General features: G+C 35.1%; 2 protein-coding genes across 5 annotated transcripts in view; one reads left to right on the forward strand and one right to left on the reverse strand.

Moving 5' to 3' along the window:
* Positions 1–14790, reverse strand: part of LOC120414689 (uncharacterized) — a 36866-nt gene extending 22076 nt beyond the window's left edge. Inside the window, exon 1 of one of the 3 annotated variants that reach the window (XM_039575977.2) lies at positions 14543–14790. The gene's annotated coding sequence lies outside the window, so the exon portion shown is untranslated. The other 2 variants (XM_039575978.2, XM_039575976.2) reach the window with 2 other exon arrangements.
* LOC120414693 (uncharacterized) overlaps positions 1–25913 on the forward strand; it is a 52848-nt gene that overhangs the window by 23666 nt on the left and 3269 nt on the right. The window contains exon 1 of one of the 2 annotated variants that reach the window (XM_039575983.2): positions 22372–23035. The exons of the other annotated variant lie outside the window; for it this stretch is intronic. Within the exon in view, the coding sequence (XP_039431917.1) occupies positions 22973–23035 (63 nt within the window). The 5' untranslated portion in view covers positions 22372–22972. Of the gene's footprint in view, positions 1–22371; positions 23036–25913 lie in introns of those variants that run through there. 2 annotated transcript variants of the gene reach the window in all.

Raw genomic sequence — 25913 nt, forward strand, 5'->3', positions numbered from 1 at the left:
TGATAATGACGTATCGATTGAATTTATCGAATTTACCACATGATCAGTGCTCCAACCTGATCGATTCTACGTGATCTCAAGGTGAGACACTCCCCGCAAAGGCATCGATCGACCATCACTCGGAGTGTCTAGTTTCGTTGACACGAGATGGAAACTGTTAACCTAACAATTCCAATTTTCAAACTTTGCTCAAAATTTAAAAAGATATCTAAACTGATTTGCCTTTCAACAAAAGCTTGAACCATTGAAAATGCAAAAAAAAAAGAAATATAGACACCAAAGGGTTAATCATTCGATACTTGCTGCCGCCAAGTCTGGTAAAACTTGAACCAGCCATTTGCTGCTGATCGTAGCACTTTGACGGCGTGCCATTTAGATAGGTTCAAGTGTCCATAGCCGACTTGTTTACGGCAGTCTATAGTGTCAAATCGTTTTCAGGATGACTTCGAGCCATATTTAAGTGAGTTTTATGCGATCAGTCTGATGTGGAAGCAGGTTTTGCTTAACTCATGGTATCACTATTTATCACTGTTTAGAAACAGTGAAATACCCATGAACGAATTAATTCAAACACAAATTTATTATTTGAATTCATGATTACTTCATAGGTAAGTGACAAAAAATCCTGACTTCAATTATCCATCATTTTTATATAATTTTGCCACCTTGTTCTTGTTTTAGATCAGGTCAAGTGTAATTTATCAACTGGAATTTTTATTTGAGTCACGAGAAGGGATTTTCTGATCGATTTGGTACCGGCAGAGTTAGAATTTTAAAAAATAGGTTCCCTCAACTGGAGCAGTCTGTCTGAATAAGGACAGCAGTTTTTAAAACAACTAACTAAGCTGTACTAACTGAAACCAATAAAAAAATATCAAAATATGGTGCTAAAACCTGGATAACATATTAGTTCCAATTCACCTCAGATGACGGTACACATAGAAATTCCTGACTTTTGATTTGACTTTCAATCACTGAAAGTTAAATTCCCAAATTATTTTTTTATTTGTTTCAGGGAACATTTTTGCGCAAGGGCAAGAGTTCAAGAGGACTGTTTTAGCGCTTTTAAAAATTACTGTTTATTTTAAACCCGGGCAGACGGTAATAACAAAATTAATAATATTTCAATAACAAATCCTGTTAAAATAACAAAAAGTGTTATTATTTTATCCTGGAGTTCAACTTCAAGAAGAAAAAATAATAACAGTTTCTGATAAAATAACAAAATTTTGTATTGAAGTGATATTATATTGAAAATGTTTAATTACACGCTAATAAGAGGAAATGTTATACATTTCAAAAACTCTCCTAATAACAAAATTTGTTATTCGTTCGGTATACTGACTTATAAATAAAATTACCATAAATCGCACAAATGGAAAAGTTTCTAAGAGTCCATAACACAATCTGTTATTATTTTTTCTTTTGTTAAATATGTTTAGATCTTTGGGATAATTTTGACCAATTTCGTCAGAGTCATTATTTTGGCCAAGAAATGGGGTCCTTAAGCTAAAATTATTCTAAAAAGTTGAAATTTTGGAAGTTGATTTTTTTTAATTATTTGATATACCCCCTAAGGGACTATGCTGAAATTGGCTAGAACTATGGGATAATTTTGACCAATTTCGTCGGGATCATTATGTTGGCCATGAAATGGAGTCCTTAAGCTGAAATTATTCTAAAAAGTTGAAATTTTGGAAGTTGATTTTTTTAATTATTTGATATACCCCCTAAGGGACTTTGCTGAAATTGGCTAGAACTATGGGATAATTTTGACCAATTTCGTCGGGATCATTATTATGGCCTTGAAATGGAGTCCTTAAGCTGAAATTATTCTGAAAAGTTGAAATTTTGGAAGTTGATTTTTTTAATTATTTGATATACCCCCTAAGGGACTTAAATTGGCTAGAACTATGGGATAATTTTGACCAATTTCGTCAGAGTCATTATTTTGGCCAAGAAATGGGGTCCTTAAGCTAAAATTATTCTAAAAAGTTGAAATTTTGGAAGTTGATATTTTTTAATTATTTGATATACCCCCTAAGGGATTTTACTAAAATTGGCTAGAACTATGAAATAATTTTGACCAATTTCATCGGGGTCATTTATTTCACCATGAAATGGGGTTTCAAGCTAAAATTAATCCGATAAAATTAACTTTTGCGAGTTCATGTTTTTAAATTTTGTTATGTTTTCTAACGGAATTGATTTATTTATTGAGAATGTTTGAAGTGTGAATAACAAAAACTGTTATTATTTTCACAGAGCCAGGAAGTCGGAGCTGACGTTGAAGTTCGAGCTCACTCCAGACTACATCGGATTCAGCAAATTTTCAGCAACTTTTACTTGGAGTCGGAATCTGTGAAGTCGGGTATTTTTGGAAAGCTGAAGTCGTCGTTGACGTCATATCCTGCATCCAGAGTCGGAGTTGTCTTCAAAGTATGGATTCAAAGTCGCTTGGAGGTACCCGACTCTGCAGCCCTGACTAGTACAGAGGAGTTATGGCAACTGCAGGTTTATTTGCAAATTACAGATAAACCAAAACAATAACTTTTTTTGTTATGGAGACATACCAGTTCAATAACATTTTTTGTTATTATGCTGCTCCACCTCTCCGCACAAAATAACAAATCTTGTTATTCCTTGATGATTCCTTCTGTGTTATTGGTTTGTTATTGCAATAACAACATAATAACAGTTTTAGTTATTCTTCGAACAAATCTTTGTTATTGATTTTTGTTATTTTAACAACTAATCCGATCATACCAATAACATATTTCGATCTTCTCACAATATCAAAAACTGACCTTCCCAAGTTATTTCCGTCTGCTCGGGATGCCCAAACACAAGCTTTTAAGGACTATGCATGTAAGTCATAAAGCTACGTGCGCCAAGTTAGCACGACAGTGTCGAAATGGTAGACATTTCAAAACTTTTTTTTAGATTGAAAAACACTGTTATTCGGAATTTAGCACGCATGATACACCAAACCCAGTGAGAATACCCTCAGCAACAGGCGAGAATTCTGCAACCTCGCGAAAAGTTTGATTATATTTGTTTTAATATCTACGCGCGTTGGATTTTCATTTCACAATGAAAGTCCGTTGACCTACTCCCACACACAAACACGTCCAACGTCCGTCGAAACAAACGTGCCTGCATTGCATATTTTGGCTTCATTAAAAAAGCAACATCAAAAGTCGGCCGTATTTTGCTAATATTAGTTGCTGCAGTTTATTATGTATGTTGTGTGGGATTGATTCCGAAAATGTGACGAAATCCAGACATTGAATACTTATATGATAAAAAAAGAATATGCTTTATTTTATAATTATAGAAATTGTACGCAGTTAACCATACCTATTTGTTTCCAAACGAAACCAAGTTCTTTGAATATGATACCATAGTATTATTAAATTCGAATCCACCTAAGCTATTAATTTAGTGAGCATATCCTCAAATGGCCATTCTCTGTTCCAATGCCATCCTCGGCTGCCAAGCATAATAAACGAAACCGGTTCGGCTCTCGGTGCAAATGTGAGAATGGATTCACATTTTCGCATGAAAATTTCAATAAATTGGAAAAATAGTTTTATGCAAAACAGTACTCCCACTCCCCCTTCCCCACCCAGCATAAACAATCGAAACTGCATCCTAAATTCACACACACATCTTGTGCGCACCTTCACGTTGTGCCCTGGCCACAGGTCCCCGGAACGGATACCCGATAGTGAGAATCACACGTATGAATACCATCGCTGGAAGGATGGAATAAATTTGAATTTCTGCACGCTGGCCGGGCGAATAAATCTCGGATCAATAATCATTTGTTTCAATTTATCCCGTTCGTTTGGTGCCGGAAAAATATCACCTACACACACAAACAACATTTCATCGCAAAGACACACACAATGTTTGGGCCTGGCAACAATTTGCCACTTTGAACACGAGAGCTGGCAGCACTGCAAAAAGTCCTCCTCTCTCTCTTTTATAGATTGTTTGTAATCCGGATTAGGCCGACACCACATCATCACGTGCTGCGGGTTGTTTTGATAATGGCAGCTCAATACTTCTTTGTGTTTGCTTTATTGTAGCAATTTGATTGCGGATTGAAAATTATGTAACATTGCATATTTTTTGTGATACGCATCGTTAACAGAATACAAAAAAAGTTACATAAATATAATCAGATCAATTGCTCAATCCGAATCATTAATTCACGTTAATGGAAAATCATTTTACCCACATTTGATACCAGGAAAACTGAACTAAAACCAAATTCTGCCGATTGGAACGGCTTGAGGGAGTTCAAATCTAACAGACCATGTTGAACAGTGTTTTAAGTTCATAAGTCAAATCAAAGGTTCATCTCGCTCACTCTACACTGTTAGTTCTCACTACAGTCCAGTCCCGGTTATGCGAAGGTCTCGGAAAAATTTTACTGTGGATAATCGAAACTTCGGATAACCGAATCACGGAAAAAAAAACTTTTTTTCGTTTCAAAGTTTAAAACATCGATCGATTATCATGTATCTACGTATAGTTGAAATGAATCCCATATCTCTATTCAATGTATTTAAACACCACAACTTGTAGACCGATAAGTACCACTCATAAAATAAAAATTGAATTGAATTGAATTACTCATTTCTTTTGATAGGGTTCGCAGACCTTCAATATTTCTGGGTCATCGCAAGGTCTGATAAAAAAAACCTATTCAACGATAGTTCGCATGGAAGATTCAGACAATATTTCTATCACAATATCTGAAATCCAGCTTCCAAATAGTGTATAAATTACACTTAAGTGCTAATAACTTTTGATATGGTTGTCAGAATTTCGATGTTTTAATAGTAGTTTATGCAACAAATTGCAAAAAGAGGATTTTTTCAGCACGAGTCGTACATTTATCCAACGAGGTTCACCAAGTTGGATAAATACGAAGAGTGCTGAAAAAATCAAGTTTTGCAACAAGTTCTATACAACTTTTTTTGCAATTCCAAAGAACACACACTGTGTGAAATTTAAAGTCAAATTTTCATGTATTTTGTCAATAAATCGTTTAAATCAAAAAATGTTGAAAACTGTTACTTTTCGAAACAAGTGCTGAAAAGTTCAACTTTTCAGCACCCATTTGAGTGCTGAAAAGTAGAACTTTTCAGGATTTATTTTGAAAAGTGTTGCTTATCGATTCTGTCATTTTTGGTACAAAAAAGTAGGCTATTTCGTCATTCAAGAATGACAGGAAAAGTGAGTAGTTTCTAGACGGAATTGCAAAAAGTCATTTTAAAGGTCTTTCGATTATCCAACTAACGACTGGTCGTATGATAGACCCGGACATCATTTTCATTGAAATATCTGAGATCCGGCCTCAAAAAGTGTATAAATAACACTTAAGTGCTAATAACTTTTGATAGGGTTATCAGATCCTCGGTGTTTTAGGCTCATTTGGAAGGTCTTTCGATTATCTAACTAACGACAGGACATCATTTTCATTGAAATATCTGAGATCCGGCCTCCAAAAAGTGCATAAAAAAGTGCATTTTTAGCATAACTTTTGAAGTACTTAACTAAACATGCTGATTTTAAATAGAGACCTATGGGACCTCAAGACGGATCGAATGAGTCTAATACGGTCAAAATCCGTTCATCCAGTCCGGAGATAATCGAGTGACAATTCTTTTGTCCCCCCACCTACACACATCCACACAGACATTTGCTCAGAACATGATTCTGAGTCGATATGTATACGTGAAGGTGGGTCTACGACGTCAAATTAATAAGTTCATTTTTCGAGTGATTTTATAGTAAGGTGAGGAAGGCAAAAATGCTCCCATTTGCGTAGAACTTGATCAATTTTAATTCTCTTAAATGCATTCGAAAGGTTTTTTCAAGCACTTTAAAATGTGCTATACTGCCCATGTTCGCATAAATGTCCCATATGCAAAAACAGCAATCTGAGAAAAACGCATTTGAAGTTTGTCCCACACATAAGGCTACGTGTTAAGTTTCACGAAAAAACTGGATTTCCTCCTGATTTCTAGAACAAAGTACTGGATGTTATAGGCTTTTTGGAAAGAGCACACGATTTTGAACCAAGCTGCATCAATAACTCAAAATCGATGAAAATGCATATGGGACATTTATGCGATCAGGGGCAGTATATACATCTATGATTGGTTGGACTTTTCTCATAGCTTTAACAAGTTACTGTTAAAAATGGATATTATTAAAACCCCAATACCTTTTTGCAACAGCCAAAAGTTAGGGGAATTCATGGACTATAAGCCTACGGTATTAAAGTTTTGGCCAAACGCAGTTTTTCTCACAGATTTACGAATTTTCTATAACAAACTTTTTACACCGTTAACTTTTGCCCTGTAGGCCAAGAAGACGGCACTTTCTCAAATAACTGTGAAATTCCGATACCGATTACTATTAAATTCTGATTGTTGTCTTTTTCAGATACAATGATAACGACCAACTGTTTATGGTGTTGTTATTTGCTTCTTAAATACTAGAATCGATTTTAAATTATTCTCAAATCACTAAAACTTCCAACCGTTGAGGTTAAATTCAGAGTTAAACGACACGTGACGCGCAGACACCTCCGAAACAATGGAATTAAAATTGCTCATGCGACAACCTTTGTTTTACTATAATTTTCATTTTATAAACAGCAAAAATTATGTTTGATTGCTGCTCGTGTGAAGAAAAAAAATCCTCCCGTTTTTTTTTTCACCCTGAACACCATGTTGATGTTGTCATGCGGTGTGAGCCGGTAAAAACACGAACAAATTGGCCGATTTGCACATTTTTTTTATATTTCATTTCAATTTCAAAAGAATGCAGCGTGTTTCACGTGTGGGAGCACGAAAAGCCGACATTTTTTAATGACACATTTTTATTTAATCAGCGTTTATATTTATGACGCCGTCCGTCGTCCTGTAAAGTGCAATGAATGGACTTTTTCGCCCTTCGTTGATGATTTTTTTCCCGGTTCGTTCCGGATGACGATTGTGGCTGAAATTGTTGCTTGCTATTTTCAATCAATCGCACCGATACGCGTGACTTTGGAATGGGAAAAAAATGCTCAATTGGTAAAAAGTGTGCGTTCATCGCGGATGTCCTTTCACCCGAATCAATCGTCGTGAGTGTGCTATCTTACCGCACGTCACTTTTTGTCGTTTCGAGAGTTAATAGTTTTAATTGTTGACCTTGAATTGACAAAAACTGGAGCACATATTGTAAACAATAACAAACACCGAATTGCAATTCTTTTGGATTTAGTTCGAAAAGTCACGAATTTCAACCAAAAAACAAGCATTAAAATGGGATATAAATTTATATCAAACTGCATCTGTCTAAAAGCTCCAACGGGAGCAGCGAGCACCGAAATACAGTTTTGTATGAAGAGTGGCAACATTGCACTGAGTTTTTTATAGTTTTATTTGTGTCTCTCAGGTTTGAAATCATGTCCAGTAAATTTCTGAAGGCCGAAGACGAACTCAAAATGTGACAATACAGATCACAACGTCATGCTAATTTTACGGACAAATTGGGAGGAGGGAAGGTGACTCTCTTTTTTTTGCCTGTCATTGGACCTAGTGTCGAATATAAACAGCAATTAACGCTCACGCATCAGCGAGTCACGTCGGTTGTATGATAATTGAGATAAACGTGGTTAAAAAAAATGGCAACAAAAAATCGACGAGAGGGATTCGATTTCCGGTGACGATGGATAATCGCGCGATGGCGATTAATATTCATCGGTTCGTTTGGCGTGAACATGATGGAACTCTTTGTGGCATCGGATTACCAAATAAAAAAGGGTAATCGAATACGTCCTAATGAATAATGTGAAATTTGACACATTCATGATAACATATGGTATCAATTATATAATTTATATAATTTATTTCCTATAGTTTGAAAGCATATTGTGGCTGCGAATTTTTCGAGATCCATCATTTCAAAAATAACACGTTGATTATACTCAAATAATCAAACCATCCACATTAATGACCCCCGGGTCTGTTGTGGTCACTATTGCAAGTTTCTGCTCGAACCTAGGATTTCGAAGACTTGAATGGGGAGAGCACCCAAACCTCTTTCTCCTCCAAGGAACCTTCCACCTCAGTGTTTGAACTAACGACCTTTGGATTGCGAGTCCAACCGCCGCCAGCGTTTGCACCGGAGTAGGCTTGGTTTGGTGTGTTGTTTGTATTTATGGCATGGAGACGACTCCTACACCTGGAATGACTTAACGGCCTAACAACCAAGGCCGGGACCGACATTTTATTTCCTCATCCGATGGAAGGTTGGAGCAGATGGGAATCGAACCCAGAATCATCCGCTTACAAAGCGGACAGCGTAACCATTCGGCCACGCACTGCCACTGGATGTTGATTATACTGTGCAATCTAAAAACCAAAATCTGAAAATTGGCTTGGCCAATTGCTGCTTTTGCTAGTTTATCAAGTGTCTGAATTAATATGATATGATATAAAATTATTGAATACAGGTTTAGCGGTTAGCCAAGGAGCTAGCTATAACTATGCAAATCAATGTTCATTTAACTGCTGAGCGAATTCACGTAGTACGTCACAATCGGTTTCATTGGTGGTACCATGTAGTCAGAAATGTATTCAGTGGGGGTCATGTACAAACAACGTAATCTGAAATTTTTCAAAAAAAAAAATCCTTTGTGTAATTGGATTTTTTTTATTTGAAATTGTTTTAAAAAACAAACAAAAACTGTTTTGAAAACATCGTTGAAAAATGTGTTAAATAGCCAAATACGTACACCGTAATAGGTAATGCAAAAAATCCCATTCCAACAAATCAAATCAAGATTTCGTGCGTTCCTTCAAGCATAAAAATCACAGTCTTCCCTGCTGTGTACCACCACAATGACAATCATTGATCACGTAAACAGAGCATTTTCGCGACCAAAAGACGCCTCGCGTACGTATTTGAATGCCCAAAATACAACCTATAGGAGGACTATCAAATCAACACACAGCGTTACTCATTCACTTCCCTGAACTAAAGCTTTTTTTCTGCCACCTCTCTGGTATAGGTGAATTCGTTTAGTCAACACAACACACTTTGTTTCCCCTGGTTTCGTCGCACAATTAATCATCTCAATCGCGTTCCGAAACATAGACTGTGGTAGCATCAGCAGCATTCAGCAAAGTCGTTGTTGTTGTCGTTGTAGTTTTTTCTTCTTCTTCTCATTTTAGGTCATGTGGTCCTCTCGCGACTCGACTCGACTGAATACTAACACCTGGACTACCGAGCAGAAAAAATGCTTCGTTTTAAACGTTGTAATTGCTAAATGCTCAAATTTATTATAAGGATTTTTTTCATCCCAAGTTTTAACATAAAAATGCAAAATCTTTTACGCCTAGAGTTTTGAAGAAGTTTTCAGTGTATTCAATGTGAAAAAAATGGTAAAATACCACTGGAACAGCCTATAATCGATTAAAAAAATCAAATTTGTTGTGAAAATTTAGCAACTTTTTCAGTATCAGTAAAAGTAAACAAAGAACGAACTTTTTCAGTATCAGTAAAAGTAAACAAAAAACGATATTTGAACGTAATCATAATAAATTGGCTTTGCATGTACTTTAATTAAATTTTATGATTTTTTTTAAATTAATTAAAACCAACAATAAAAATACACAGAAAAAAAATCGTGGTAATATTACATCTGGGAAGGAGTACATCTTTTATGTCAGAAAAAAGCTTTGATTTTACCTCTAAAAATGTGTAAAATTACCTCATATATGATGAAAATTTACCACATATAAGGTATAAATATACCCAAGAAAATGACGAAAATTACCGATGAATGTGGAAAATTGTACCTAAAAATTTGTAATTTTGGTCATTTTCTGTTGAGTTGGAAGAATAGATACCTATAGAAAAAGAAAATATTTCGAATGCTATAATCAATTTAAAAAAAGCTGGAATAAATTCAAATAAATATAAAATAATGATCCAAATAATACTTTGTAAAACAATGTTAATGAATTATAATTAATTGTTTACATACTCTACGCAAGTATGGGCGAGGGACATGAACTTAAAAAAAAATTGCAGCGGTCTAACTTTGCTCAATTTTTACTGATTTATCTTGGGCACAAATGAATGATAATGAGCAATTCTCTACGAAATCGGTCTTTTTTCTTCAATTTTAATTTTTGTATTTTTTTATCCGACTGAAACTTTTTTGGTGCCTTCGGTATGCTCAAAGAAGCCATTTTGCATCATTAATTGTGCATATAATTTTCCATACAAATTTGGCAGCTGTCCATACAAAAATGATGTATGAAAATTCAATAATCAGTATCTTTTGAAGGAATTTTTTGATCGATTTGGTGTCTTCGGCAAAGTTGTAGGTATGGATATGGACTACACTAGAAATTTTTTTTATTTAACTTTTTATCACTAATACTTGATTTGCAATAAAACACTATTTTTATTTTTATTTTTTGATATGTTTTAGAGGACATAAAATGCCAACTTTTCAGAAATTCCCAGGTTGTGCAAAAATCATTGACCGAGTTATGAATTTTATAATCAATTCTGATTTTTTCAAAAAAAAAATCGAAATTTCAACTTCATTTTTCGATGTAAAATTTAATTTGCAATCAAAAAGTTCTTAAGTGAAATTTTGATAAAGTGCACCGTTTTCAAGTTATAGCCATTTTTTAGGTAACTTTTTTCAAAATCGTCGCAGTTTTTCATTTTTTTTTAATTAGTGCACATGTTTACCCACTTTTGAAAGAAATATTTTTGAAAAATTGAGAAAATTCTCTATATTTTGCTTCTTCGGACTTTGTTGATACGACCTTTAGTTGCTGAGATATTGCAATGCAAAGGTTTAAAAACAGGAAAATTGAAGTTTACTAAGTCTCACCCAAACAGCCCACCATTTTTCAGTGTCGATATCTCAGCAACTAATGGTCCGAAAAAGTTTCAGTCGGATTAAAAAATACCGTCAGTGGGGGTGACATTGGGTCTGAGGGGTGAGATTGGGTCAAAGTGATTTTTTACGGATTTTACTATTTCTCAAGTTCTTCTCATTGAAACTGAGTTCTGTTAAAAGGGTTGTGTAGGGGACATCTTAAGATGACTTCGCTGAAAAAATCTCGTTCCTAGAACAAATCCTATTATTTTGGCAGCTGTCTAAAGTTGAGGTACGTTTTTGGCCAAAAATGACCTCTCGAAAAATCAACTTTTTAAAATTTTTGTTGGAATTGCTCGAAAACTACCCAAATGTTTGAAAATCTCCACTTCAAACATTGTAGCATGTCAATACGATTCCCTCGAACAAGAAACACTGTTGGATGACTTGTTTTTACCATATCGTTGTATTTGAGCATCATTTTAGTTTCATTTGACCTAATGTCACCCCCTCTAAGGGGTGAGATTGGGTCAATTTTCAAACTATTGGCATTTAAGGTAGTGTTCATCAAAATCCACCATATTTTGGGAAAATGTCAGGAAACTATCTAAGAACAAATCTACGTTGGAAGATGTTCGATGTTATTTAAATTGTTTTTGTTATTAAGTAATTACGAGAGGTGTATCGTTTTTTGACCCATAGTCACCCCCACTGACGGTACAAAAAAAAATTGAATGACCGAAATCCTAGAGAACTGCTCTAATAAGTTTGACTTTCAAGAAAAAAATGTTTCGAGTTTAAAAAATCAGCCTAACATGCGGAAAAGTCGTATGAAACTTTAAAGTGCCGTTTTGAAGGTGTCTGGATCCAAGGGCCAACATCTGAAAATATTTCTAGTGGATTCCTCGAGAAATGTTACGTAACATATAAAAAATAGGCAAGATTCATTAACTGGATTAAAAATGTGATTTTTTTGAAAATACAATCTGGGGTTTTTCGACGCATCGTGCGCAAAAACAGGAAAATGACAAAAACGGGGAAAATCAACTTTTTCATAAAAAATTCGATAACTCGAAAATTCAGGGATACAATACATTTTTATTTACCAAAAATTGAGTATTTCACTTACAAAAATTCTTGAAACAAGTGATCGAAAAATATAAATCAATACCATGTTTTTGCGAAGTCTAATTGTTCATAAATTGTTTAACTGTTCATTAATTCATGAAATCATGTTGGGAAAGTTAAGATAGGGGAACTATACCCTTTCTCAGTCTATTTCTATTATCGGCATATCAGCACTTTGATCATGAATTACAGCTTTCATAAAGTGTTTTTGACTGTTCCAAAGGAATAAATAGCTCGAATAAAAGTGAGCACGCGACTCTCCATTGTTGATACATCTGAAAATGTTGATTTAATAGCGGAAAACGGCAAAAGTGATGAGAATTGCCGTTCAAGAGCCAAACAACATGCGACACCTAGTATTGAGTAGCAGAACAGAGCGAAGAATGTCGATTGAAATTGAGAGATTCGACAGAAACGTGCACGCATCCTGGTGGCGAGTAGAAGCACTACGCAACGATGTTCGGAATGACAGCGTGCTTGGAAATATTATTTTTTTTGCAGTTTTTGATTTTTATTTCCTTCAAATATTTTTTAACGTGAAAGTTATTGTAAAGTGTGGCAATCGCATAAACGAATCGAATGATGTATAAATCATAGGGGCTGAGTTAATTTTTCATGTTTTTTCCTCAAATTTACCAAAAAGATCTTTTGAAAAATTGATTTAAATAAGATTTATTTGATTGATAATGCTCCTTATGTGTGTATTATTTATAGAACAAACTATAAGAGTCATATTACAGCATAATTACAATAATTTTCTCAAAAAATTGCTAGTTATTCGAATTTTTCCAAAAATTTCCAAAAAATCACCAATATGCATTTTTGAGGTCAATATTTTGGTCAAACGGGAAGAAAAGTAAAGTTTAAACACTTTTACATAATATTTCATCATTACTTTTAACTTTTGCAACATTTAACTAAAGTTATCCAAAATATCGATCATCTTTTTAGAAAAATCGTTTAAATAAAATACCAGTCACAATTAATCACTACAAATCACCACGCATTATGATCGTTAGCGAAATTGCCACACTTTGCAATACTCCACTTTTCTGAAAATGCTTGATTTTTCATTATAAACGCGATTTTTCCCAAAAAACTGCTCAAACTGTATGGGGGCTGTCATTCCGAACACCGCTGGAACAACAGCGAACCTACCGGAAAAAACGTCGTCGAATTCTTCAATTTCCGCCCTTTGGGGTTATGTATGCGAATTCTATTTTGTTAAATTCCAGCGTTCAAAACAACTTTTGAGCAAAAATTCGAGCTGATACTTTGTTAACTTTTGATGCTCTATCATTTTGAACAATATTATTTTTTCAAAATTATTATTTTTCAATTTTTTTTTATTGCGTTAATTTAAAGAGGGCAAAAAGTTTACACTCGTACTACTTGAATTTTTTCTCAAAAGTTGTTCTAAGAGCCGTAAATTCAATTTTAAGATTGCATTCCTATGTAACCGAACAGCGAAAATTTGAATCGTCATTCTTCGATGCTTTGCGCCATCTGTCGGAATTTTTGAGCTTTTAATCGCGAATTGATCGAACGGCTTAGAGTGATTAAAAAGGGTATATGTGATGAAATTGTGAACATCTGTTCATGACATTTTTAATGGAATGGCGAAGTGAAGTGTGTTGTGTTTTTTTCCTGCTTGGTAGTTTAGGTGTTGGTAGAAGATCGACGTTCGAGTGTAATTTACGTATAAACAAACCTCTTTTTTCTACTTCTGCTGACGATAATGATGATAACTTGTATGATTTGCAGCTTTCAAGTCTCGCTTAGAGAAAGACTTGTTTAGACAACTAGAAAGTCACACTCAAATAGTAATTCTCGTGCGTTTACCCAGGAATAATCAGCAACTCAGCAGCTTCGAGCTCTGTACAAGTGCACCCCAACAGTTGGCTCAACCACTTAGAACTTGATGCACCTTTATCACTTGGCTCTGACGATGGCGTGTTATATTTTTACATTCCTAGCGATGAAATAACAGCTTTCTTGCACTTGACTAATCACATCACGACCACCACCAGTTGACGAATCGAATCGAATCGCGAGTTCAAGGCGATCTCTCTCTCCAAGCGTGACACGTCGCGACTTGTGGACACTTGGAATACGCAGATTTCGGGACACCTCCTACAGCCAAACAAGTCTCGCCGCGACCATTATTGCAGTTTTGTGTGTTATTGTTATTTCCTTTTGCACTTTGTTTACACGCAGACCTTACGAGCAAAACCAGACTCACACTGACGACGATCGGCCGACTGACTATACGGTGATTCCCGCGCGAGACTAAATGTTGTCAAATTTTTGGGCACTCGTCCAAACCAGCACACCGCGACGATCTGCAACCCAAAACACACCAACACTATCAACCCACTCCCAGACCTGTTGATCAAGTGAGGCGCGTTATCAACGCCACGAAACAGGTCGCGTGAGCACACACGATCAAGTCAGCTTAAGTCAACACGCGACGCGAAATGAAGAGATAAACCAACCAACCTGGAATGATTTACGCGACCGTCTCGAAAACATTCGGGAAATCCCGAACACGTACACTCACGCAGCTCGATCGATCCTAAGCTGTATAGCAGGTTTCCGTTCAGGTGAACGATCGCTCGAGCTCGCGCCGGACTCTCCAAAGTTCAAGTCTGACTCACTAAGCACAAGTCGTTTACGAAGTGTCGTCGTCTGCGAAGCTCGTCGTTCGACGCAGCCATCGGTCGGGAAGGTACTAAAGCGACTGAACTAACTGAACTGAGTGACTCTGAATGAGCTGCTGAATGAGCCCGCAGTAATTTGTTGTTGTTGTTGTACGAGTCACGAGTTCAGAGTAGTTTAGGACGCCGCGCCGCGTTGAACGCCGGTAGGTGATATAGGGCTACCAGGTGATCGTGATTTGGGTGTAGAAAAGAATTGACTTTTTATGTTCTTCACATAATTGGAGCAATGTAAACTATAATCAATTGGGTACTAAAGCCCTATGTAAATTTTTATGTACAACGGTAAAAAACACGATTAAAAACCATTTCTGCCCACTTTTTTCATTTTAACACTTGAAAGCCCAACGCATGTCCAACTTACACGGACGCCCAAGCCTCCCAAAAAAGGTGGAACGGTAACTTCAACTCGCTGATTCTCGGGCGTTACTCAACTAATCGGGACGATTCTTGTTTCCAGTGATTTGTAAGCATGTCTAGATGATCCTAAAATTTTGCAGAACTTGATTTGATCAAATCTGTAATTTCTGCGACTGAAAACATCGTTCCACCTTTTTCTAAAACGTTGCCTCCGCGGAATTTTTGTCGATTTTTTTTACACGCGAAAAAAAAAGTTGTAACGATGTTTTTGATCGCAAAAATTACAGATTTGATCAAATTGAGTTCTGCAAAGTTCTAGAATCATCTAGACATCCTAACAAATCACTGGAAAGAAGAATCATCTTGATTGGTTGAGTTATGCCCGAGAACCAGCGAGTTGAATTTACCGTTCCTACTTTTTTGGAGCCTTGAGCGTTGGAATGTTAATGCAAAAAAAAATGACAAGACAACATTTTTTCTATGGATCAACTATGGTCCCCTTGGAACGAGCTGTCAAGTAGGAGCTTTCTGTCAAGAAGGACCGCGAGGTCTGATTTAAAAATCCATTTTAAACTCTTTGTGATCGTACAAAGGGTCATTGTCTAGGTCATTGTACTCAGAAAAATAAGCTTTATCGCTGTAAACAATAATATCCGCAATCTAAGCTTCATTTTAGGACCCAATTACCATGCGTCTCCGTTGAACTGATTATCAAGCTCCATTGAAAAGATCAAAACGATCAAACGGCTGCTCATCGTTGTAGTGCACTCCAGTCACATTTTCAGTAATAATTCAGTAATCCAGATTTGCTCACGAATTATTGATTACTGACCGCTCCAGAGTTCATCATCAGAGCACCTCATCTTGTTTACACTCTGAATCAATCAGTTATCAATAATTCGTAAGAAGCGTGGCAGTTCTTGTAGGCTTTCACTGCTTCGATTAAAATATAACTGCAAACAAAAACTAGAGCAATTACTGCATCAATGAGCAGCCTTTTTATCGTTTTGATTATTTCGCTTGGGCTCGAGAATGAATTCAATGGAGACGCGTGGTGAATGCCTGCATAATTTGTAACATTGTGGTTTACTTTGCTCTATTTATGAGAAGAATATTAAAAGACAATTCTATACTACATCAGCTTTCCCACCTTGCCCATCCTGTTATTGTGGTGGCTAGTGGTTTGTTCACACAAAAAAGTCTCCACAGCAACTGTCCATACGAAAAGGCTGTTGAAATATTCAAAAGTCTTTATTTTAAGGGTGCACAGCAATCAAGGAAGTTGTTGTCTACTTATTCCAGAACTGACAAACTTACGGACCCAATCCTGCAGCAATCTGATTTTGAATATGGGCAAATTTTGTTGTGAATCGCATAGTAAACAGTACTTTAGGGGATGAATAAAAAAATATTTCGATAGTTCCCGTGGTTTCGAAAATACTAAAATATCTGTAACAAATATCTTGGTGCAAATGCTCTGGTTGATGAGCACCGTTAAGATCGGATTTTCTCATTGATTTAATGTCTTCTTCAAAGTATTAGGTATTGCTATGGGGGTAATTCTCCACCAACTCACACAGCAGTTGCCCCGACCCCTCTTCGATTTGCGTGAAACTTTGTCCTATGGGGTAACTTTTGTCCCTGATCACGAATCCGTGGTCCGTTTTTTGATATCTCGTGACGGAGGGGCGATACGACCCCTTCCATTTTTGAACATGCGAAAAAAGAGGTGTTTTCAATAATTTGCAGCCTGAAACGGTGATGAGATAGAAATTTGGTGTCAAAGGGACTTTTATGTAAAATTAGACGCCCGATTTGATGACGTACTCAGAAATTCCGAATAAACGTATTTTTCATCGAAAAAAACACTAATAAAGTTTTAGAAATTTTCCCATTATCCGTTACTCGACTGTAAAAAATTTTGGAACATGCCATTTTATGGGAAATTTAATGTACTTTTCGAATCTACATTGACCCAGAAGGGTCATTTTTTTCATTTAGAACAAAATTTTTCATTTTAAAATTTCGTGTTTTTTCTAACTTTGCAGGGTTATTTTTTAGAGTGTAACAATGTTCTACAAAGTTGTAGAACAAATAATTAGAAAATTTTGATATATAGACATAAAGGGTTTGCTTATAAACATCACGAGTTATCGCGATTTTACGAAAAAAAGTTACCCCTAGGACAAAGTTTCACGCAAATCGAAGAGGGGTCGGGCAACTTTTCCCAATTTCGTGTGAGTTGGTAGAGAATAACCCATGGACAAATTTTGCACAAATAACCATTCTCGTTTTTGGATTTGTTTCAGATGACAAAAAATGCCATATTTTAATCGGGCGTCCAATTTTACTTAAAAGTCCCTTGAACACCGATTTTCCAACTCACCATTTTGAGCTGAAGGCCTATTATTAAAACACGGGGTGTTTGCTAGAACATACTTTTCAGGAAAATTTGTCATCGCTAAGTGTCTGGTAGGAAATTTTCTAAGCTTTCCGAAACTTCAAAGAGCGAAAAGTTCACCCAAAAAATCGCTAAGTTATATTTTTTTAAATTGTTTTTTTAATTCCTTCATCTTCTATATATATATATATAAAAAATTTCGACGGTTTTGTTCGAACGCGAATCAGTTCAATACGGAGCGCCGGATCGAGGTGCTCTTTGCAGCGTTGGATTCGTATAATGGGCTATCTACAATCACTTAGCTTAGAACATCTAAGTAAAGTAGTTACTTAGGAAAGTACGCAACTTACGGCCGTCATCCACAATCAACTTAGAAATTTTGCTGGGCTGATATACGTTGCTATGCAGTTGTTTGTTTACCTTTGATATTGAAACGTCAACTTACCGTAGATTTTGAAATTTTTCAAACCATACGTTAGTTTCTAATTTGATTACTTTTCCATTGTAGAAGCTCGGCTTCATTTCCATTGATTCAAATTCCTAAGCTAAGTGAAATTTTCTAAGCTAAGTGATTGTAGATAGGCCATAAGCCTAAGGAAGGTTTATACGCTAATTGACTAAACTAATTGACACTTTGGCTACTCTGGAACCGATTCCAGAAAATCGGCAAATTGTATGGAGAAAGTTACGTAAAATCAAATTTTGATCACAGAAGGCTGAATAAGCAAAAAGGCAAAAAACGTCAACAAACCAAAAAAAAGGCATAACGAAGTTTGTCGGGTAAGGCTTGTTATTTATCAGAAACTTTACAACAACTGTTCAGGAAACTTGTCGATTAATGTTTTATGTGTTATTTTCTCATCAAAATGTGCAAAATAAGACAAAAAAATACAAATTTGTATAAGGTGGCAAATCGCTGAACCTTTTTCAAATTTAGTTTTTGAATATGTGGGATTTGTTTAGAAATGAAAATCATAAACAAAAATATCAAAACATTAATCCGTTAATAATAAATAGATTATTACATTATTTTGTGAACAAATATCACCTTTCTGATCTGATTTAGCTGATACAACCGAAATTTTCACAGTTGCAAGCTACAAAAGTCATATTGAAAAAACTGCACTTAAAAGTTGCAAAAAAATGTATATGTTTTCAATTGAGAATGTTCAAAACATCTTCACAAACTTTTTTTATGTTTAAACAAAAGTAAATTATTATTATTCATATTTTAACAAACAGAAAAATTAACAAACTGTTTGGACGAAAATATAATATGCTAATTCTTCGTATTCAATTCTCTTGGAGTATGCAATGCGAAGGTTTGTATGGGACAATCGACAGAATTATCGTCGATAATCGATATTTCAATGATTCTATCGACGATAACGAAAGATCACTCATTTTTAAAATCTTTTTTTATTTGATGCTTCAATATCATGTTAAATTTTCAATGCATTCACTTAAAATATATTTTTTGATAATGTAGTAAATTGCAAAGCATAAATACTAAAATTTTCACAAACTCAAAAAGAAAGTACTCAATTTTTTATAATTTGCACCCATGTACCAAACAAATCGAAATTTGCCTGCATTTTCACTGTTTTAGTGTTTTTTGAAGTAAATACTAAAATGTTCACAAAATACCGTAATTTTTTTCAAGTACTCAAATTTTCATGTTTTGCAATATGTGTCAAACGAAGCGACATTTTACCTTTTTTTTCATTCAAAAAACTCTAAAACAGTTAAAATACATGCAAAATTTCGAATCGTTTGATAATCATATTGCGAAACATAATTTTTTTTTGTTTTTTTTTTTTCGAGAAAATACGGTATTTTGTGAAATTTTAGCATTTCATTTGAAAATGTTTGAAACAGTTAAAATGCACGCAAAATTTCTTATCGATTGAAATCCATATTGCGAATTATATTTTTTTTTAGTATTTTCGAGAAAATACTGTCTTTGTGAAAATATGACTATTTCATTCCAAAAAACTATAAATCAATGAAAATGCATGAAAAATTTCGAATCGTTTGATACCCAAATTGCAAATTATAAAAGTTTGAGTATTTTCAAAAAATACGGCATTTTATGCTTTTTTTAGTATTTATACTTTGAAACTTACCATTTTTTCAAAAAAAATGTACTAGAGGAAGCTTGAAAATTCAACATAATTTTGTTGGTTTTAGTCAATTTTAGAAATGTTTTAAATATAATTTTTTTAACTTTTAGCATCGAATTTGAGTTCTTCGACCCAATTTTAGTCAAATTTGAATGGTTGTTTGCGTATTAAATTGATTTTAGTTTTTTTTTAATTTTTTTAAATATTTCTTCACCGCCATTTTGGTCGCCATCTTGAATTTAAGAAATCTGAATAAACTTAGAGTACCGTAATCTGGGGCTAATCGGGACTTCAGTCGGAATAGGGACAGCAGTTTTTAGAGCACTTAAAGCTTTTAAATTTGGAAATGGATGTACACATTTTGTTGGTCTGAGTCTGTTCTAACCGAAACCAACCAGAAAAATCAAAATATTGTGTTCCAACATTGTTAAAACTGCTGTCCCAATTAGCCCCATGTGTCCCGATTGACCCCAGTTTACGGAATTTAAAAAAAATTGTAAGATTTTCTGCTCCAAAAAAATAAATTAAAAAAAACAGCTAAACACTTGAAAATGTCCAAAAAGCGTTGAAATTATTTCATGAAAAAGTGTATAGACCGATTCTTAGCACTTGTTTACCAAGCAGTAATTTTTTCAAGTTAAACTTTGGATGGTTCTGATAATTTTCCATGTTTTCCCACTATTTGAACCACACAAAAAACATATTTCCACACCAAAGTTCCTATTCTAAACATATATGTGAGCAGATGTTGTAAAATGTATAAACGCTGGGAATTTTTAATTTTCCCAACTGTTTTAAATAATAGCTCAAATTAATGGAAGGAATGCAAATATTTAATCAATCTAAACGGTATTTTATAGTAAAATGACTCTTTTATAAGCCCTCTTATTGACAGAAGCAGATTCTGTAGGCATAAAATTATACAGGGCATTTGAAAAGGGGGTATATGGAAGCGTTGTCCCGTCACGAAAAATGAAAATAGTTTAATTTGCAATAGTTCGTGAAATCGGTTTTGCATCATATTTTGGATTCTCTTCGTACTCAAAAACCCTTAAAAATGCTTATTAGAAATCGAAAATTGGCCAAAAGGATCCAGAGTTACGGCTGACGCAAGTTTGCGTTGTCCCGTCACGCCAATTTTTTGGTCAAGGCACGAATTCAAAAAAAGATGCTCATTTCTCGTGTCTAGAAGCAAATCGTGTAACAGGCCAGTTTTTGATCGATCTAGACTAAATCAACCCTCCAGAATCCAAATTTGCCTGTTGATTTTCCTGAGTCTCAAAGGGAAGCGAGATATTCAAGATGGCGTCTAATATGGCGGCAGAATGGAAAAAAAACACCATAAAAAGATTTTTAAGTTAAATCAACTAGTCAAATTTAACTAATCTGGGGTCGCTGAACTCGAATATGAGCCATATAATACTCCAAAGTACTCAGAGAATGTGCAATCCAAGATGGCGGCCAAGATGGCGAACCTAGAATATTGGAAATTTTTATACAGAAATGTAACAGGCAGTCAACAGGTCAAATTTAATTAATTTGGGGATGCTGAACTCGAATATAATCCTTAGAATATTCTAAAGTCCTTAGAACAGTCTGTGCGGCATAATGCCAAATACGGTGACAACTAAATAAATAAGTACTCAGGGAATGCAATTCAATTTTCTAGCTTCGCCATCTTGGATTGCACATTCCCTGAGTACTTTGGAGTATTATATGGCTCATATTCGAGTTCAGCGACCCCAAATTAGTTGAATTTGACCCATTGATTGCCATCTGAAAAAAAATCAAATTTTCTAATTTCGCCATATTGGCCGTCATCTTGGATTGCACATCCCTGAGTATTTTGGAATATTCTAGAGCTCATATTCGAGTTCAGCAACCCTTTGTTAAATTAGACCTGTTCATTGCCGGTTACATTTCTTTATAAAATATCGAATATTCTAGCACCGCCATATTGGCCGCCATTTTGGATTGCACATTCCCTGAATACTTTGGAGTATTCTAGGAGTCATATTCGAGCTCAGCGACCCCAAATTAGTTAAAGTTGACTAGTCAGTAGAGATTTTCACAATTGCTTCATTTCGTGACGGGACAACGCGAGCAAAACCCTCTTTTGCAAAATATCTGCGTTGTCCCGTCACGAAAAGAAGTACCTGTCAAATCAACAAAATTTGACGAAATTGGGTGATCCAGTAAGCAAAATCTTCGTTTTTCATTTTAGAAACAACTGTAAAAAAGGGTTTTTCCAAAAACTTACTAGGAGAGCAGAGTTCTTCACTTTTGTGTATGAAAATCAAAATGATCCAATTGTACGATGTTGTCCCGTCACGCTACATTTGTAACTCTCTTGACTCAAACTTTGTGTTTTTAAATGTTTGCTGGAGTGAATCTTATTGGAAATTTAATGTACTTTCCAAATTTGTATAAATATTGGTACCTTTTCTCACAGATTTTGAAGTTATCAGCAGAAAACATATGCGTACAAACGTTGTCCCGTCACGAAAGAATCGGTCTATAACATTTCTCGAAGGATTCTTTTCTTAACATTGAAATCGCACTGATAGTTTCCGCGAATTTAAAAGTTACGGGGTAATTAGATTTAAGGTAATATACTATTACAATCCACCCACTCCTATCACTATAAAAAAAAAAAACAACGTAATCAGCACTTTTTTCTGATAACGCCAACTCCTGAAACAACAATCGTGCAGCTATCGTTGACTAAGTCCACCCGTCCAGACATCACCAAAGCTTATCATATCAATCGCAAAATGCTTCGAAATTGGCATTATTTGGCAAAAGGCGTCCCCCCATCGATGGTCCTAGCTTTAGTACAGGTTCACTCATTCCAACGATTGGAAGAAGAAAGAAAAAACACGTGCGTGCGATTTCGCTTCATTTTTTCGCGGAGGGGAAAAATCGTTTAAAATCTGCACTGTTGCTGGAAAATTGTGACGATAACCGGTTTGTTAATTAATTAATGATAATTGCGCTTGTCCAATGTGCGTGGGATTCTGGTGGAAATTTGATATATGAATGCTCCGGAAGTGGCCCCCAGCATCAGCAGCAGTGCGCACATCAGAAAAGAGGAAAATAAAATATTGAATTTGAATCAACGCAGTGCTGAAAGTGAAAAAAAAGTGCAACTAATTACACCAAACAGGAGCAGAAGGACAAACGGACCGCCCACGCTTTGATCATTACGGTGGAAATTGAGCAGTGCATGGTTTTTGTTATTGCGGAATTTATTGTTAATTGAATCGGGTTGGGGTGAACTGACAAAAGCACAAACACACACACACCGACGTATAGGATCCTCATCATTATGCTGTGGTTTTTCCATGTGATGTGGCTGGTGCTAGTCATAGTGCTGTTCTTTCTAATTTTGGTAATTATTTTTTCAATATTATATTTTGTGTAGCTATGATTTTATCCAAATTTTTAAAACTGCCTTTCTTGTTTAATAAAAAAAAAAGTTTTAAATTAGATTTTTCAGTTGTTTTATTGGTTTGAGTTTTTCCAACGTGTTTTTGATTTGTGCATTTTGAGACTCCAACTTTGTATAGCAACTGATAAATGACGGTCTATTTTTGATTATGTCTATCAACAGTTATAATCATTGATAAAGCATATACAATAACCATTCAATTGGTGTTTTTTTAACTCTTAGCTTCTTAGAAAGTAGATGACAACAAGGAAGAACGCTAATTTCGTTCGATATGTCTGTTCGGTTTGCTGATATGCAAATAACGTCATGATTCGAATTCCCGGACGCTTCGAAACCCGGACACTTCATCTTGTTTTATCAATTATGTGGATATAAGTTCGCATAATTACTGTCTAAACTGTGTTATTCAATGAATTCTTAACATCAACTTTCATTTCAAAAATGTTTGGACGCTGTGGCCAATGCTAAAACAATTAAATTAAATTAAATCATGTTATTACCAAAACTGTGAAACATTTCTGCTGAAATATTTCATAGGCGTCCGAAGCACCGGGAAGACAAAGCAGAAAGTTTTGGTTCTGATTTTCTTAAATTCTAGCAATTTTTTATACAAAATATCGATTGTTTTGATGTTAACATCTTATTTGAGACCTAAAGAATGACATTCACTAAAATTTCGGCCCAAATTTGTGCGATTCATAAGTAAAATCGAGTGTCCGGAATTCGAATCAAAAGTGTCCGGATTTCGAATCAACTTTTATCAGTGTCCGGGATTCGAAGCACAACAAGTCATTTTGATTTGAAAATTCTGAGGAAAAATGTTTAGAAAAGACATATTTTGCATGCATTCTCTTTAAATTGACTGTTTATACTACATCTTGATGATATTTCTACATTTGCAACTTATTACCTGATTTTTTGCCAGCTATAACAAAAAAGATATGCTACTAAGTGTCCGGATTTCGAATCATGACGTTAATATCATTCATCATTGAAAGGATAGCTAATAAATTGTAAAAATATTGTGAAAAATAATCAAAACCGAAACAAGTTTATCTCTTCAACTTTAAGCACAAAATTCTGGCTACACTCCTGCTTTATGGTTACTATGAACTGGAAATTTTAAGAAACGTCACTTTTTTATAGCTTATAGATCAATTCTTTGAGTGTGGTGTCAGGAGTGTTTAGCATTATTTGGATTCATCTTTCCACAGCCGGCTGTCTAAGATTAACGGGAAATGTCTCATCCCCAGCATCGGATTGCTTGCTTTGAGAATAATATATACTACCTTTCAACAAATACTTTGATTTTGGGTCGCATCTTCTATGGTGAATCTTGACCCTACCCTTTTAACAAATTTGCAGGTTCCTGGCACTTGTCGGGTGTAGGCACAGGGCAAACCAGCTGCCCTAGTAGCAACATGTGCTAACTAACATTCCTGTCCCTTCAAATCGAGATCTACAAACTTGCATGGCGGGCGCCGTCGGTGGTCAATGACTGTTTGCAACTGATCGAGTTTTAGCAATCATGGTGTTTTATTTTTTCAGCGCATTCATACATGCTGTTGATAAGGGAAACATCATTAGATCATCGAAGCCTTTGATCAGTAGTGCTACTACTTCATAACAATATACATCTCTGGCATAAGTTAGGGTAAGGTAGCCATCAATGAGACACTTTTGGTTTTTGACTTTCAACAGTTTTTGTATTTTTTTTTTCATCATCATGTTTTAATGAGCTTTTTGTAGCATTTTCTTTCTTTTAATGTGTTCTAACATTTGCCAAAATTTGAGATCCACCTGACGTCTACAGCCAGAGTTATTCTACTGTCTCATTGTAGATGCACTTGGCAGGAACAATGAGGCAGCTGGAGAACAATGAGACACTCTACAAAAATCAATACTTTTCTAGTAAAACATCATGTTTTTATAGTGTTCCATTGCAGGTGACTTTCTTTGAACATTTTCAGGCAATTTTGTCAACATGAAACTTCAATTAACAAAAGTTATATGAAAAAGTATTTAAATTTCGTAAAATCCATATATTTTACCAAAAAACTTTATATTTTTGGTAAAATGAAGTTCAAACACAATAAATATGCCAAAAATCACACCCAATTCATGTTTTAAAAGATTTCCATAGATTTTAAAAAGTTTAATGAAGAAAAATCATAGTGTCTCATTGTTACCTATGGGCCGAAAAGAGTGGGTAACAATGAGACAGCCGTGGATTCTGGGTATATTCTAAATTTTGGTCAAATCTAATAAAAGGACATTGTAGCCAAACTCATGCCGTGTAAAATGACGAAAGAAATTTGGAGAAACATTAGTTTTTGTGTTAATGGCACCCTATGAGCGAAAATGTTATTTTTAGTCATAATTTACTTTTACACCCCAGAATCAAACATGTATGAATAACTTTGCAAGGGAGCGTCCATATCCAAAGCTGCTTTTATGGCAGATGTGTATCTTGTAAATACACCTTTCCCCCAAATATGAGCCTGATTGGTTGAAACTACGTCTTGTGAGATTTTCTCATTGTTCCCCGTGTCCCATTGATGACTTCTCTACCCTACACCAAAATTTTGGACGTATTTTTGAGATTTTAGGTTGATATATAAGGTTTTTAAATTTCAAAACGAAATAAAATCAATTTTCACCGATAAAATATTCCCTAAATTGCTTTTTTGACTCAAACAGTCTCCCCGAAAACCACAGAAAGGCTTATCTCACTGCGTTGCAAAATTAAGGTGATTAGTTAGGCCTTTCATGAAAAAATACTAGAATAAATTTTTCTCACGACCTCACGCAGAAAAAT

This window comes from Culex pipiens, chromosome 2, assembly GCF_016801865.2.
Source record: "Culex pipiens pallens isolate TS chromosome 2, TS_CPP_V2, whole genome shotgun sequence".
NCBI lineage: Eukaryota > Metazoa > Arthropoda > Insecta > Diptera > Culicidae > Culex > Culex pipiens.